The sequence below is a fragment of the Podarcis melisellensis genome, assembly GCF_964234715.1.
Source record: "Podarcis melisellensis genome assembly, chromosome: 11".
Lineage (NCBI taxonomy): Eukaryota > Metazoa > Chordata > Lepidosauria > Squamata > Lacertidae > Podarcis > Podarcis melisellensis.
The window spans coordinates 32,711,260-32,727,813 of record NC_138543.1 but is presented as its reverse complement, the minus strand read 5'-3'; the positions used below and the strand labels follow the sequence as shown (position 1 = coordinate 32,727,813).

At 43.0% G+C, this 16,554-nt stretch overlaps 1 protein-coding gene across 4 annotated transcripts in view; it reads right to left on the bottom strand.

The window, feature by feature from the left end:
* The window catches only part of ACOT12 (acyl-CoA thioesterase 12), a 28,486-nt gene extending 13,152 nt beyond the window's left edge, over positions 1–15,334 (bottom strand). For 2 of the 4 annotated variants that reach the window (XM_081930160.1, XM_081930161.1), the window contains exons 1-6: positions 14,585–14,962; positions 10,926–10,995; positions 6,339–6,399; positions 4,716–4,817; positions 3,678–3,813; positions 1,343–1,499 (exon numbers count right to left, since the gene is read on the bottom strand). In XM_081930160.1, coding sequence (XP_081786286.1) covers positions 1,343–1,499; positions 3,678–3,813; positions 4,716–4,817; positions 6,339–6,399; positions 10,926–10,995; positions 14,585–14,789 — 731 coding nt within the window. In that variant the 5' untranslated portion in view covers positions 14,790–14,962. Of the gene's footprint in view, positions 1–1,342; positions 1,500–3,677; positions 3,814–4,715; positions 4,818–6,338; positions 6,400–10,925; positions 10,996–14,212; positions 14,467–14,584; positions 14,963–14,985 lie in introns of those variants that run through there. The other 2 variants (XM_081930163.1, XM_081930162.1) reach the window with 2 other exon arrangements.
* Between the last annotated feature and the right edge of the window lie 1,220 nt (positions 15,335–16,554).

Genomic DNA, 16,554 nt, shown 5'->3' with positions numbered 1-16,554 from the left:
ATTGTTTTGTTGTTGTGGTGGTGTTGTAGGGCTGAAATTTCTTCCTAACCTTTGCTTAGCTTAGAGATAATACTGTTTTGCACCATTATTTATCTTTAGCCTTAACTCAATTACCCTTTATGATGTACCAGAATTGTTAAGCGTGCACAATTATCTGTTTCTAATTAATTGAATTGTGCATCTTTATAATGCATTCAAATTACTTTGGTTTTCATTAGGAATAATTTGCTCCTCCTATTTAAATTGCTAAATATCTCATTTGCAATACAACAATAAAGATAGAAGCAGATTAATCTCAAGAACGGAGGTGTAAATGTGTAGATGAAGTTTGCAATCTTTTTTCACTGTTAGGCCTAAAAACCTGAGATTATTTTACTAGAAAGGTAAGCCCATATTTTTACAGACATGGTGTACCTGAAAGACCAAATCTCATTCTAGCAGATTTCTGTTTAGTTCATCTTTGACACTGCTTGGTTAGTATCACAGTATTTAAAAGAGGAGATATATATCAGCTTTATATATATATAAACCCTGTCTGAGCATATATTCAGTTCTTTGAGTACTGCTTGCTTTTATAAACCTCATTCTCATTCCTTGTAAGCCTGTGGTCATAGCAACTCTAACTGGCACCTTCAAAGGTCAAATCTAATTGTAAGTTGTTTTACAAAAGCTTTGCAGCAAGGTCAGCTATTTGTCAAGCAAAACAGACAGCTCTCTGTCACTGTTTAGCACTGTTTCTCCTACATTTTGGCTCATCACTTTTAAGTGCAAAAAAGAAATATTTTCAGCGTCTGATGTGTTATTTTGCTGCAGCTAAGCCCCATCTCCATTCTTCTGGACCAGATTTATTGCAGAGTTATTTGGGAACCATTTATAGATACAGATATATAAATGAGGCTGTGTGCTTACATATAAATGCCGCTCACTTGGGTCATTGGTGTTATGACCGTGTAAAACCTGTGACAGATTTGCAATTTTAATAAGATGAGCTGTTTATCCAGTAACAAAGGAAAGCCAGTTATTATTGGTATAACTTCAGGTTACAAATCAGAGCTACATGAATAATGAATGGGAATGACACATCCAGCACCCTGGCAATGAATCAGGCCCACTGGTGTGTGAAGGGAATTCTAATAGAAATTCTTGTCTCACACACACAAAGAGAGAGAGAGAGCTACATGTACCAAGCAACAGGGGGATGATGGAATTCTCTGCGTGATTAGATGAACGTTAAACTAGTAGACAAAGAGAAAAAAAGTCAGGCAGAAAGAAACCTTGCATTCCTCACTAGGCCTGCCCAGTAACGTGTAAGACGGAAGGATGCAGAATAAAAAAATGGTACCTTGCTGAAATAACGGCCACTGCCTCCATCCAAGCCATAATTTGGCCACCAAATGTATTTCCTTGATGATTGGCATGCGGAGGCAAGACAAGTTCAGTGCTCTGCACATGGGTGAGATCTGTGGAAACTGCACCTTCTCCTTGATTGCAAACTTGTTCTGAAATGTATGAAGTGAATAGCCAAGGATGTTAGTGAAATGACAGACCAGTCCAATTATACTGTGGCTGCCACTGCCCTGTGTCTTAGAAATAAAGCAGCTTCACTGAAATCAGCAGCGTGACTACACTTTGTAAGGTATGTATCCCATAAGACAATTCCAAAAGAGTTTATGGCTGTTATGAGAGCATAGAATACAGGTAATGTAGGGCTAGTTGGCAGACCCTGTTCTCTAATACTGTCAGACTAAAATTCATACTATGTCAGCTTATTAGAATTTGGATCATATAAATGTATGTTTTAAAGACAGAGAGAAATTGGACTACAGGTCTATTTAATACCCATAATTCAACAGGGGAAGGAGGGATCTGTCTTCCAGGGTGAAGAGATCTCTAGCAAAGCAAGACCTTTATATTTCAAAAAATGCCAATCATGCTAATCTGTCACATGATCCCACTTGACCTGAATTAAATGTTTGGCTTCTGCCCCACTTACATCTGTTTTATAACCCCTGTGTTGTAGCTTGGATTCATCTGAGCGCTTTGCACTTTGGACCTACTTATCAAGTTGTACAATTTGTATTTAGAAGACAAATTCCACCTTGCTTTGTGCACTTTGTAGATGTTTCATGGAAAGCAATCTTAGCACAAAGTAATTTAACACTTTACTTTTTTTTGCTCTTTATCACTGTTAAGCCAGTGCTGGCTATGGTAGTGTGTTTTAAGGAGAAAAACTGCTTTACGGTGTCACAGTGTGCTGCTTCTTCTTTTTTAAAAACATGAGTATGTGCCAGTTCCATAGGTTGAAATGTCCTATACTGATTTCATGTGGTCCAGAGTTTTCCAATCTTGGGTCTCCAGCTGCTTTTGGACTACAGTTCCCATCATCCCTGACCACTTTTGCTAGCTACATATGATGGGAGTTGTAGTCCCAAAACAGCTGGAGACCCTGATCTAGTCTAAGATAATTGCTAAAACTATGCATCCTGCCCAAAAGCACTTTGTAAATTTTAAAGGTTATGAATGCAAAACATTTTCCAAAATGGATAGTTTAAGTTTATGGAAACAACACTATAGTATATGCAGCCACGTTGGTCCATTAGCAAATTAGCATAATACCAAATGGACTCACCATTTATGCATTTGTGCCACACCCACCTCCCTGTTGCCCTACACCTCCTGCTACTAGTAAACAACAGTGACCCATGCACTGGGATGCTAGTATTGCAGATCTACCCCACCTTCTGAACAAAGTGAGGGGGCAGATGGTAGGGGAGGGATGTGAACAACAGAAGCAGACTGAGAATACACACAAACAAAAATGTGCGTATGAGTGATGAGTTCAAGGCACTTTGCATGTGTAGCTAACTTTTATTGGGATCTAATGTGGAACAGGGTGGCGCTGTGGGTTAAACCACAGAGCCTAGGACTTTCCGATCAGAAGGTGAGCTCCCGTTGGTATCTTCATTGAAGTGAAGCTCCCATTGCTCAGTCCTAGCTCCTGCCAACCTAGCAGTTCGAAAGCATGTCAAAGTGCAAGTAGATAAACAGGTACCACTCCGGCGGGAAGGTAAACGGTGTTTCTGTGCGCAGCTCTGGTTCGCCAGAAGCTGCTTAGTCATGCTGGCCACATGACCTGGAAGCTGTACGCCGGCTCCCTTGGCCAGTAAAGCGAGATGAGCGCCACAACCCCAGAGTCGGTCACGACTGGACCTAATGGTCAGGGGTCCCTTTACCTTTAATGTGGAACAGGAGCTCTGTATGCCTCTACTTTGTGTTCTATTTGTCAATAAACAAAATATTATAAAATGCCTTAAGTTTCCAGAGATAGGAAACTCCATAGGAACCCAATCTGGATAATGCTTCCCTGAAACTCCTCACCACTTGGAAATGGGAAGCACACAGCATTGTGTCTGTTTTAGCTGTCCCCCATGTCATTATCTTCTAGGATCTAATTTAAGACATACTTGTTTGTTCCACTGGCACATAGATGGACTGGTATTCAATAGTCCAAGTGTTGCAGTCTGCTGCACTGTGTTTCATTGCTGATACTGGTTTGAATTATATGGTTTGAATTATATTTTATGCTGACCTCATTTTAATGGTTATTGTAAGGCCCCCTGGATACCTATGGGAGGAAGGGTAGGATACAAGAATAATAATAAATTCTAATGACTGACCACTATTCATGCCACATTCTTCCACCAGGTTCTTACAGACGCGTTCATGATCCAGTCGGATTTTTCTTCTTTCAGCAGCCAGGTTGTGCTCAAGAGAATCCTGTGCAGTGACGAACTCCACTGGTTTTAAATCAACCTGAACAAATTAAGATTTTTTAAAAAGGATTGTAAAAGTAAATTCTACTTTTATTTTATTATTTTATTTTATTACCTACCCTTTACCCTAAGTTCTCAGGGTGAGTTATTTACAAGTGAAAATACAGCATTAAAAGCAGTTTTAAACTTACAATAGAAAATGCAGCCACAAACAACAGTGTGGGTCCTGAAAATACAGTATACATTTCAGGTGTCAAAGCCCTGGGTAAAAAGGTGTGTCTTCATTATCTGAACAACAGCAAAGTCTGCACCTCATTCTGCTACATTTGTATTAAGCTGCATTAATAATTGGTAAGAAGAGATAGCATACCAACAGTATCTTGACATGCATTTGCTCACATTTACCAAATGTTGGCTATTTATTTACACACTGGCGGAGGAAGAGGAGTGCGGGGGCAGCGCACTGTCCCCGGCAGCGCAATCCCGGTGGGGTGCCATCGTGACTGTCCCCCATCCGCGCTGGGCGCCATGCCCCCGCAGGTGACATGGCACATCCCCAGGAGGCGCACCAGCCCCACCCCACCTGCTCTCCGCCCCCTGGTGCCGGAGTATTTACACACACAGATACACACATCTTAAAATCAACCTAAGCTAAAATTTGTCTCAGAAAAGAGAACTAGAAATGCAATGTGTAGCAAGCACTGAATGCAATGAAATTGTGGCACTTCCCCTTAGCTAGCCCATGGTCAAATTACCACAGTAAAAGCTTCTGATGCATGTTTGCCCACTACAATTCTTCTGAGGTGCTACTACTCTGCTATCAGACAAACAATATTAATACAAATTATGTAAGGGTAAGCTGCCATGAACACCACAATTTGGTTTACAGACCATTCTGGAATCCATGTAAACTAAGGGCCATTTTTGAATGAAATATATCACCTTGCCATTATGTACTGGTTTTGCCACGTATGTAGAGAAAGCCACACAAATCAGTTTTTGAAAGGTGGTAAGAGGATCTTGCAATGTAACTCTGACACCAACCTACATGCAAATGGAAACAACAACACTGGATTACTAGGAGTTATATAATTTAGAACTGGTTTATGTAATAATACTAGCACTCCCTTCATCTTAATAAAGAGCTGAGCTCACCAACTGGTTTCATAATTATGTTATTATCTCCATTGCTTCCCAAGTGTCTTAACAGTACAATCCTATGTTACATCTACTACTACTACTACTACTACTACTACTACTAAATTTATTATTTATACCCCACCCATCTGGCTGAGTTTCCCCAGCCACTCTGGGTGGCTTGGCTCCCAACAGAATATTCAAAACACAATAAAACATCAAACATTAAAAACTTCCCTAAACAGAGCTGCCTTCAGATGTCTTCTAAAAGTCAGATCGTTGTTTACTTCCTTGACATCTGACGGGAGGACATTCCACAGGGCGGGCGCCACTACCAAGAAGGCCCTCCGCCTGGTTCCCTGTAACCTCACTTCTCGTGGTGAGGGAACAGCCAGAAGGCCCTCAGAGCTGGACCTCAGTGTCCAGACTGAATGATGGGGGTTGAGACGCTCCTTTGTGTGCAGTACTGTAAACCTAAATCAACTGCTGATTCTATAAAATTCTAGAAAATGTTGATTGGTGGCTAATTTTAAATAGGGTGGGGTGCTGAAAGGAGGGAGGAAACACTTGGGCCATTTTCAGCCAATATTTATTGATTTATTAAATATATGTCCTCTTTTCCTCCAAGGAGCTCAAGAAGAATACATGGTTCTCCAGATTCTCACAGCATCCTGTGAGGTTGGTTAGACTGAGACTGGTGCAAGGTCTTCCAGCAAGCTTTGAATTGACTGAGGATTTGAATCAAGGTCTCTTCAGTCCTGGTCCAACCCTCTAAACATTACATCACACTGGAGCTCTTTATAGCTTTTATAGTCTTTGTCGTGCATGACTAAACCCCATAAAGACTAATATAGACTTGAGGGCACATTTTGAACTGATAAGCCTGCAGATGTTCTGCATTTATGAACTTTTTCATTCAGTTTCAGTGCTCAACTCTTTAACAAACTGTTGGAACAAAATGTTTTGAAAAAGAAGAATGTAAACATTTAAAAATTAGCAATGTACTGTGGCAGATACCGGTTCACTTGAAAGAGAAGCCAGAGGTAGTTCTGCATAAAGAGTACAAGTGTTTGGTGACCACAAAAGTTGTCAGAGAGCCTATTTTGCGAGAGTGGATCTACTGAAACAGTATCATGGACATAGCCTCTGAGAAAGTCAATAGCAGCTAGGGGGCCCTGGGGTATGTTTTGGACCTGTAACCCGGGGGTAGAAGACAAGAGTCATGTTGTGGCAATAAATGATTAGGAAATGTAGAGAAGGGGATAAAAACTAGTGAGAGAGATTTAAGTCCCCACTAAAGACATCCTATTGGCGATGGCCATTTACTTAACATGAATTCATTCTTTCATTTGTTTCATTCTGCCTATATAACACCATGTATAATCTCAGCTTAAAAACACACCAAGACAAACAAATGCAGTCTCTTACCTCCATACTCGTAGTGAATGCCCGGTTTACCTTAGCATTAATGCTGATAATCTGTCCGACTCTATTAACAGAAAAAAGCACCACAATCTCATTATACAAGAACAGAACATTATAAGCTGTTCCAGGCCTTTACTGGCCCTGATTGAGCAATGGCAACACGACACTGTTAGCTACTGCATGGCCAGCCATCAATACCAGAGGGAGAGAGGGGTATTGGCAGTAATAAAGTATTTTGGCTCTGCAGGGCAATGGCAAGGAAGGTGACGCTGCTTGGTCAGCCTCTGCCCACTGGCAAGCTGCTGAAGACTTATCATAGAACCACAAGGTAAAGGTAAAGGGACCCCTTAAGTTTCCTATCTCTGGAAACTTAAGGCATTTTATAATATTTTGTTTATTGACAAATAGAACACAAAGTAGAGGCATACAGAGCTCCTGTTCCACATTAAAGGTAAAGGGACCCCTGACCATTAGGTCCAGTCGTGACCGACTCTGGGGTTGTGGCGCTCATCTCGCTTTATTGGCCGAGGGAGCCAGTGTACAGCTTCCGGGTCATGTGGCCAGCACAACTAAGCCACTTCTGGCGAACCAGAGCAGCACACGGAAACACCGTTTACCTTCCCGCCGAAGCGGTACCTATTTATCTACTTGCACTTTGACGTGCTTTCGAACTGCTAGGTGGGCAGGAGCAGGGACCGAACAAAGGGAGCTCACCCCGTCGCACGGATTCAAACCGCTGACCTTCTGATCGGCAAGCCCTAGGCTCTGTGGTTTAACCCACAGCGCCACCTGCGCCCCTTCATAGAACCATAGAATTGTAGAATTGGAAGGGTCCCGAAGAATCATCTAGTCCAACTCCCCCCTGTAATGAAGGATTCTCAGCTAAAGCATCCATGACAGGTGGCCACCTAGCCTCTACTTAAAAAACCTCCAAGGAAGGAGACAGCATAACCTGGTTTGGACTTTAAAGTGAAAGCGGAGCTACAAATTGTGAAGGGGTTCTTCCTCTAGAAACGATTGCAATGCAGGTTGAGGCTGTTCTGCTATTTCCAAGGAGCGAGGACAGAAAGAGTAGCAGGTCTTAATTAGAGCCTAGTTTCAGCATGGTATATAACCCTGGACCTGGAATCTGGTTTTCATTGCCAAGATCCACACATGTGAAGTACCGACAAAGAAAGGCTATCTCAGTCTTGGATCAGGCACTCTCGCTGACTGCAAATGGTAACAGGGAATTCCATTAGGTATGTTGGAGGCCCGGCCAATGAGAGGTTGAACATTCTGTCCTTCCTCTGCACCTAGCATGGAAACCGAGTGAGCTGTTCTGCTCTGGTTTGCTGTAGGAGCAGAACTCTCTGTTCCTCCTCTAGCAGCACTTCATCATGCTAGCAGAATTTTTTTTTTGCAGCTTAGAAACTTTTATGGACATAAAAACATAAGAAGAGCCTGCCAGGTCAGGTCCATGGCCTATCTAGTCCAGTATCCTATTCTGACAGTGGCCAGCAAGAGCCCTCCCCTCTCACAGTTTCTCACAAACAGCATTCAGAAGCATCACTGCCTCCAACTCTGCAAGGAGAGCAGAACCGTGATGGTTAGTAGCTTCCTCTTCCATTAGTTTACCTAATCCTCTTTTAAAGCTATCTGTTGCTGGCCATCACCGTGGCCAGTTTTAACTATGCACTGCTTTCATTTATCTTATTTTGCAAGGCTGGAGCCACTTCCACACATTATGTTGCTGGTGCTGCTTGGAGCCAAAACCACATGGTTGCTTTTCTTTTCATTAGTCCCTTAGGAGCATAAGAAGCTACCTTACGCCAGGTAAAAGTATTTATTTTGTCCAGAATTGTCTACTTTACCTAACAGGGGTTCTATAGGGCCTCAGGTAGAGGTCTTTCATATCACTTGCTACCCATTTCTCTTACCTGGTGATGCCAGGGGCCAAACATGCTATCACCAAGCTAAGTTCCCTCACCTTGAATTTCGTACAACTATGTGGTTCTGGCTTATTCTTATATTTATGTCAGGGAAACCCTTTATTTTCAGAATATCTCCCTGAAATGCTTAGAATCTAATCTCGTTCTCCAGAACCCAGAGCTCCTGAAGGCTGGCGTGTGAACACTACCTAAACATTCTTTAAAAAGTCATTGTAAGGCCAGGGGCATCCCATCTCTGGTTAATAATTCTGTTTATATATAGAGAAAGTTCTGTTGTCACTGTTGAAAAGTACCCCGAAAGCCACTTGCTCTGAACAGAGGCTCTGGGAATTGGAATTCAGGGAACATTGCAGTGTCACAGACCATTGCATTCTCATTTGTAACTGATGGGGGACCTTTTGAAGTGTAGCAGGCTGAATGCTCTCAGTAAGGGTACACAAAGAAAATGCAAAGAGAGAAGGAAATCTAAACTACAAACTTATGTAAAATAGACACTGCTGATGAATTCACACGGTATACAAACAAGAATGTTTGTTCTTTAATGGGAGGGAGCTGTTTTCCCTGTAGGCAGGTTAGGTGAGGGGGACCATATATAAGTAGCAGATTTTACTCATACAGGATGGATATTCAAAAATTCTAACCATCTCAAAGACAAAGCAAGGAGCATAAAAACCTGGAACAGTTACAGTTTGTCTATGCAGGGAGGAGAGATACCTAAACCAGCTTGGGGGGGGGGCATTTGCAGGGAGAATTGGCGGGGAGGGAAGAGTTAAGGTTTCCCTTGCCTCCCAATTCTCCCCAGTGATTCCATCACATTCATCTTACAACAGAAACATGGGGTTGGGCACCTCCTATTTCTCTTTTGATTTCTAGTCTTTTGGTGCTTTAGGAGTTGACAGGCCAAAACATAGTTGTAGGAGTAATATTATAACTACTACTACTACTACTACTACTACTACTATTCTGATTTGGAGTGCAAGAGCTGAAGGAATAAGATGCATTGCTCTTAATTCGTTGTGCAAAAATCACATTGTTACAAGTAACTTTCTCCTATACTTCAGGAGTAGCCAACATGGCACACTCCGGATATTGTTGGGGTCCAACTCAAAGCCAGCAGAAATTAATCAGGAATTATGGGAGTTGGAATCCAACAACACATAGAGGCACCATGTTGGCTACCATTTCTATATTCCTTGTGGATTAAAGAAACACAGCTAATTTCTTGGGAAATAGAAATATAAAAGACTTGGGGACATCTTGTTTTCAGCTTAGGAACAACATACAGTCCAAGCATATCCCAGAAATAAGATCCACTGTGTTCCACAGGACTTGGGCTACGTGCATGCTTGTTTATTCAGCATCCAGTGCACTCCTCTATCTTGTCATTTATTCTGAAATACTGTGTTTTGAGGCTTCCCTACCCCAATACCAGCTTGAATTGAGAAAAAGAATGACCTAGCTTCATTTTAAGCCATTAATGAGTACACACGAATCTCAATGGGGGGGGAGCATAATATTAAATATCTGTGTGAAAAGTGATTCACGCAACACTATAACTGGAGCATCGCTGTAAATATATTATTGTTTCTTCATACCAGAGGTAACTGCTGCAATATGACCTTGGTGTGCATCAATATGGCACCTACATATGTATTTGTGCTCACAAAGTTGTGTCATTTAGTAAATACTGCATGAACCCATCAGGCCTTGCTCCTCAGGAAAACACAGACTTGTATGTAGTCTAAAATCCCACAGAAGTTAATAATTGCATTTGCCATCATTCCGTACTTTTACAACACAGCAGAAAGAAATGTTATCTTAGTTTTCAAAATTAATGAACATTAACATTAATTATAAATGTTTTTAAAGTTAATTAACACTCAGGTGGAAGGTTAACTTCATAAAACTGCCAGACTTCTCTCACATTAACAATCGAGACAAACAGTTGACTGGCAAAAATTGCTCGCTATTAGCTTCAGTGGGGAACCCCCCCCCCCTTATTTCTGGAAGTTAAAAGCAAAATATATTTCTTGAGTTGCATGCACTTTTATGAATCCATTAAATGCATAATCTTTGAAAATGGGGGGGTGCAAATTTATGACTTCTTACGCATGAATGCCACTCATCGTCATATCAAGAAAAACATTGTAAGATTTTTTTAAAAAGTGGTTTCCTTTCTCAGTAAATGGTTGTATTTGTAGACAAACTTGTATCCCTAGCAGGCACTCCTATCTGAACTCCCCGCCCCCCCAAGTCACACACCCCTATCCTTGAGCTATGCCCCTCCCCCATGCCCTCCTTGAGTGTTGTGTTTTTGTCTCCATGTTTATTTGAACTATGATCATAATACTTGCTTAGCTGAATGCAGAATTGAGGGGGGTGTGTGTGTTGGATTTCAACATGGCTGGAATGTAACCTACTGTACAAAGGTAAGAGCCTCATATGTTCCTCCACCTCCTTTTGCTTCTGGCCCTTGTCCACTATTGTCATGAGGCCCCATGACAGAACATGGTCCTCAGGCTGAGAGAAGCTGCCCAGCCTTAAGAGAATCATCTCCTATGTTCACTGGACCAATTTTTAATGTTCTGGTTAATCTCTGTTACACAGAAAATAAAGGAAGGCTGTGAAAAGTGCTGATAATAACTATTTGAAGGTATACCTGGCAGTCTCTTCAAACTGAATGTCATCCACCGATGCTGTCACACAGGGCATGCCGGCGTGTTTCTCAGCTTGGAAGAAAAGGCAATTATAAACATGTAAGCAATTATAAGTTTTCTCTCAACATGCCTTTGCCCTTAAGCATAGTTAATTTGGTTGTCTTCTAAGGGCCACTTTACACATATGATGCTTTCCTTCCAAAGATGCACATTGTTAATCATAGAATTGTAGAGCTGGAAGGGACTCCCAGATGGACATTCAACCTCTGCTTAAAAACCTCCAAGGAACGAGAGTCCACCACCTCCCTAGGGAGTCTATTCCAATCTCCTTTTTTGTAGCTTGAATCCATTGGTTCAGTTCCTACCCTACGGAGCAGGAGAAACCAAGCTTGTTCCATCCTCCATGTCACAGACCTTTAGCTATTTGAAGATGGCTATCCTTTCTCCTCTCTACCAGGCTAAATGTACCCAAATCCCTCAAGCATTCCTTATAAGGCTTGGTTTCCAGACCCTTGATCATCTTGGTTGTCTTCCTCTGCACACATTCCAGCTTGTCAACATCCTTCTTAAATTGTGGTGTCCAGAACTGGACACAGTGCTCTAGGTGTGGTCTGACCAAAACAGACACTATCAGGACACTATACTTCTGTTGATGCAGCCTAGAATAGCATTTGCTTTTTTTGTTGCTGCATCACACTAGTGACTCACATTATGCTTGTGGTCCATTAAGTCTGCTAGATCCTTTTCACGTGTACTACTGGCAATCCAGGTGTCCTCCATCTTATATTTGTGCTTCTGGTTCTTCCTGCCTAAGTGAAGAACCTTACATTTTTCCCTATTGAAATTCATCTTAGTTGGGCCCCGTTAAGGTCATATTGAATCCCAATTTTGTCTTCTGTGGTACTGGCTACCCCATCTGGTTTTGTTATCCTGCATCTATTTTATCGCATTTACCAGTTCCAACTGCAGCTTCCCAACAAGCATACATGTTCTTCCCCCCACAAAAAATCTATAAATTCTGTTCATTTGTTAAGATTTATAGATAGCTTCATGACAACACTCTCTAAGTGGCTTACTTAGCAAGATTATCAATAAAACACAACTGAAGTCCACAAAACTGTTTTCTTAAAAATTATACGTAAGGAAATTAGTCCAGCAGCCCAATTAGTGTGGTCAATTGGAGGCCTGTGGGAAGCCCACAAGCAGCTCCTGAATGCAACAGCACCCTCCCCACTTGCGATTCCTCGCAAATGATATTCAGAGGCAGTGTTCTGAAGTAGAACACTGTCATGATCTTTAATAGCCAGAGAGCCAGAATTTGTCTAATCATATTTTAAAGCCAACAAGAACACGAAACTGGGCCATTTGTGAACTAGATATAAGGGTACTGGTGAGATAGTGCTTGAAATAATTTACAGCCTCTTGAGTAATGCTTAACTTCCAAAAGAAAAGATGGAAAACTTTTTCCCCCTTTTAACATTTGTAGCCTACTGTTCCTCCAAGGAGTTTAGGATATTTATAGAATTTTCTCCATTTCATCCTCATAATAAGGTTCATCAGGGTAGCCAGGCTTCAGATTTCTCAGAAGTTTGTTTTTTAATTATTTGAACCCTAAGATCTACCAGGTAGAGTCAGGTGCAAAAGGCATGCAGGATGCCTCTGAGCCTAGGGATTTTGTTTTCAGTATCAGAACTGAACTCAGGTCACATCCACACCATACATTTTAGGCGCATGGCTTCTTCCCCCAAGAACTCTGGAAGTTGTAGTTTGCTAACCTAAACTATAGCACTCTCTGTGGGGAACAGGCAGTACAGATGCTAATCCCCACTTTCTCCCATGAGTATCTCAGATTCAGATAGCCTTTTCTGTCACACACACACTCTCAGGCACAACAGTGGTATCGGATCAAACCTCACTGGCAAACTGGTCATTCAGGAAAACATATCCAATCCTATGTTACACCGAGAGAACACCAACCAATCATTCCTGACTATTAGCAAGCAATTGGCTTAACTAAGGAATGTCATCCAACAACTGTAACCATATACCAATCTTCATGGAGAGAGAAACTGACCTGGTGGGTAGAGTGCATGTGTTCAGTAGCTGTCTTGTGGAAGTTCAGAGAAAACAGTACAGGCAAATGCAGGATGCAGAACATGGGTTTCTGGTGAATGTTGTTTAATTCTACTGCCGGCATTGTATACAAATGTGTGAAAAATATGGCTTGCTCACTGTGGTGCCCATAGCCACAATAGCAGTCCTGAGGACTTTTCCTGGTGCCCAAGAAGCCCCTGAGTATTCTTTCTGGATCCTCATAATTTTTACAAGAGATACCCTCAAAACAACCAACAATTCACAAGTCACCTCTCTATCTACAGAGGGCGATCTGTGATTTGTTGGTGGGTTGTTGCCATCTTTAGTAAAAATGATGAAGATCCTTTAGGATCTCTGCCGTATGTGTGTGTGAGTGTGTTGGCAAGCACTGGATATGTGCTGTTGGATGTGAAATATACCACTGTAAGGTGGGGGGGGGGGTCCTTTGTAAAATCATACAAGTTCAAGAGACTGCATTTTAATTCTACTGCTTCCAACTTTTGTCCAGAGGCCATAAAAGCACGCGCGCACACACACAGAGATTCTCTTTTTGTCTTTTGTGAGGAATGGCCCGGGGCAGAGAACCTACTTGAAGGGTGGTGCACATGGCACTCTCTCAAAATTCCAAATTTGTCCATGGTGACCTCCTAGCTTAATAACTCTTTCCTACCTCATTGGAGAGTTGTGACAAAAAAGATAAAATCATTCAGTAACTGGGGTTATATAAAAGAGAAAAATGAACCTGTTTTAATTTTTAAAGCTGTGAAATCCCTAAATTCTTTACCGACAAAATGAGTATTGTAATTAAGCTAGTTTGCATTACAAATGCTCCAGTATACCTCACAGCCTTATTGAAGGAAGAAAAAACCTCTGGAAATTGCAAGTGCCAGCATAATAATCATTAGAATGATACCATACTGAGAGAGAGAGAGAGAAATAAAACTTTACTAATATTTTTGTGCTTCTTAGTATCTGCTAATGAGCACAATTGGATTTATGCTGGCACTATGCAATCCTAAACCCACCCACCTGGAAGTAAGCCTCAATGAATTCAATAGGACTTACCTCTGAGTAGATATACTTAGGATTGCAGTGTAAGGAGCTGGCAGCACCATTCTACCCATGTCTCCTCAGAAATAAGTCCCATTGAGTTCAACAGGGTTTCCTCCCGGGAGAAATTGGCACCTGGCCTTACCTGACACTGCAAATCCTCGCTTCCCAAACTGAGGATACTGTGCAAAGGAGGTAGTTACAGCTTCATGAAGATGAGGATTGGGCTTGCTGTCTCTTATTACTTGCGAGACAAGTAAAAAAAGGCATCGTTTGCGCCCTATCTCCACCTGTTAAGTGGATAAGAGCTGCACCAATAGACTTTCTGCCTGTGCCATGCAACTCTTAGAAGGCCTGGAAGAGGTGGTGAACAGCCAGGCACCGTCGCTGTCTTGGACCTCGCCAGAGACGAGGGGGGCAGAAGCACCCGCTGCTGCGCATCCCCCCCCCCCCGACCCTGAGGGTCACCCTGAGCGCCTGAAGCAGGCGGGTGGGAGAAGGGGGCGCTCGCGCTTACCCGCCAGGCAGGCCGTGGTGTCGATCCATTTGAGCAGCTGCCCCGCGCCCAACTCCCCGCGGTAGTTGGTGTGCGCGGGAAAGATGGTCTGGCACATGTGCACTTGCGCGGCCGCCATGGAGCTCGCGGTGCTGCCGCCTCCTGCGCCTCGCTCGCTCGCTCGCGTCTGTGGCGGCGCCTGCAGATGCAGCTGGGACCTTCGCATGCCCGCCCGCGCGCCCTGCTTCCCGCTGCCGGGCTAATGTGTAATTAGGCGCAAGGCTCGCTTTCCTGGGCGTCGAAGGGAAACTGGCGGTGCCCTTATTTTGGCGGCGAACCAGCTCCCTCCTTCGGCGGCCGCGTCCTCGGCCCACGCGGGGCAGGTTCCTCGAAGCTGCTTAGTAGATAAGGAACGAGCGAACCTCGCCTTCTCGCCCTCGCCGGGTTGCTGCGTGCTTCCCGTCCTTTCTGCCGCCTTCTAGCTGCTACGGAAAATAAAATTTAAACGCGTGCGATAATAACAAAAGGCGCCACATGTTGATATATCATGTATTATTAAAACTCAGCTCGCGGGAGACACCGATTAAGGCAGTGGGACGGACCAGAAAGTGGGCATGTTGAGCAGGCGTTGCGCAGCGCGAGAGCCGACCTCCATAAAAGTGTTAAGGGGTCGCCCTTTCTCATAAGCGACCATTATCTTCCCTCAGACTTAAACGGATATAATCAGTCGTCTTGCTAAGCAGTTTCACGCTGAAACTTCTCTGTCAGGGAGAATGGCAGCAGTGGAGGCCTCTGGGAAATCGAAATGACCCTTTGATTAGGGGGTTGCATATTTCACAAGTTCTCAACAGTTGAGTTGCTGGTTGTTGTTGTTTTTTAATCTATTACCTTTGCAAAAACTACTTATCAAAAGGAATGAAGGAAGTGAACCTCCAATTGCACAATAATTTTGAAATTATTATTTGAGCCCATCACATTATTATTGGAGCCCAGGCTTGACCCCACCAACACCATCCTCAAATAAGAATTCTGCTGAAATCATGTTCTGTCCAGTCATCCCCCCCCCCTTTTTCTGCAATTGGTTGCCTTCCGATTTTTTTCTAATTGTAAATTTAATGCTATACCTGCTGGGGATCCATGCAGGGTCAGCCCACCCATGAGGCCAGGTGAGGAAACTGCTTCAGGTGGCAGGATCTACAGGGGCAGCAAATCACAATGTAGATCTTTCCCCCCACCCCATTTGTTCCTGATGTAAAACGGATTGCCTCTGCATCCATGCTTACTGAAGAATAAATGGCATCATTTTTTTAAAAAAAGTTGTATTTGCCAGATCTCTGTGCAAAGTAAATTAGAAGAACAGGCTTATACTAAGGGAACACTGGTCTGCAGAGTTGGGAAAAGTTGAGACGGTTAAGCTGACAGGTGTCTTGCCTAGAGGTTCCCCATATGACATCTTGTGGTAGTATCTGGGAAGTACAACTTTTTCAACAGTAAGGAGGCAATAAGATGATGGGGCAGGTGGGTGAGGGGTTACAAAATTCTCATGGAGATCTAGCAAATTCACATTTCAGCCTCTCTGGGATTTTTCTCACAGGTAGCTGTGTATTATATAGCATTCACTGCCTCATTTGTCCTTGGGTCTTCCAACAGCATGTAGAGGATTTAATAGGAAGAACCTGCAATGTCAAAGCTATGTGGAAAGTAAATAAATTGAATTGCTCAGTAGTTGTGCTTTATATCTGGTGGAAAAAAGGAGGTGTCAGATTCAGGGCCATAGCTAGGGGGTGGTGAGGTGGGCCCCCGTCAGGGGTGCAGGCGAGGGGTGTGTGTGCAAAATTGGCTAAAAATATGTCCATAAATATAAATATTGCCACCTAAGAAATGGTTTTAAATAGAGGGTGAATTGAATGGGGTCGGGGGTCGGAGGAGAGACAGAAAGAAGAGCTGGGGGCGCAATCTGGATGGTTCTGCCAGGGGTGCAAGATCACCTA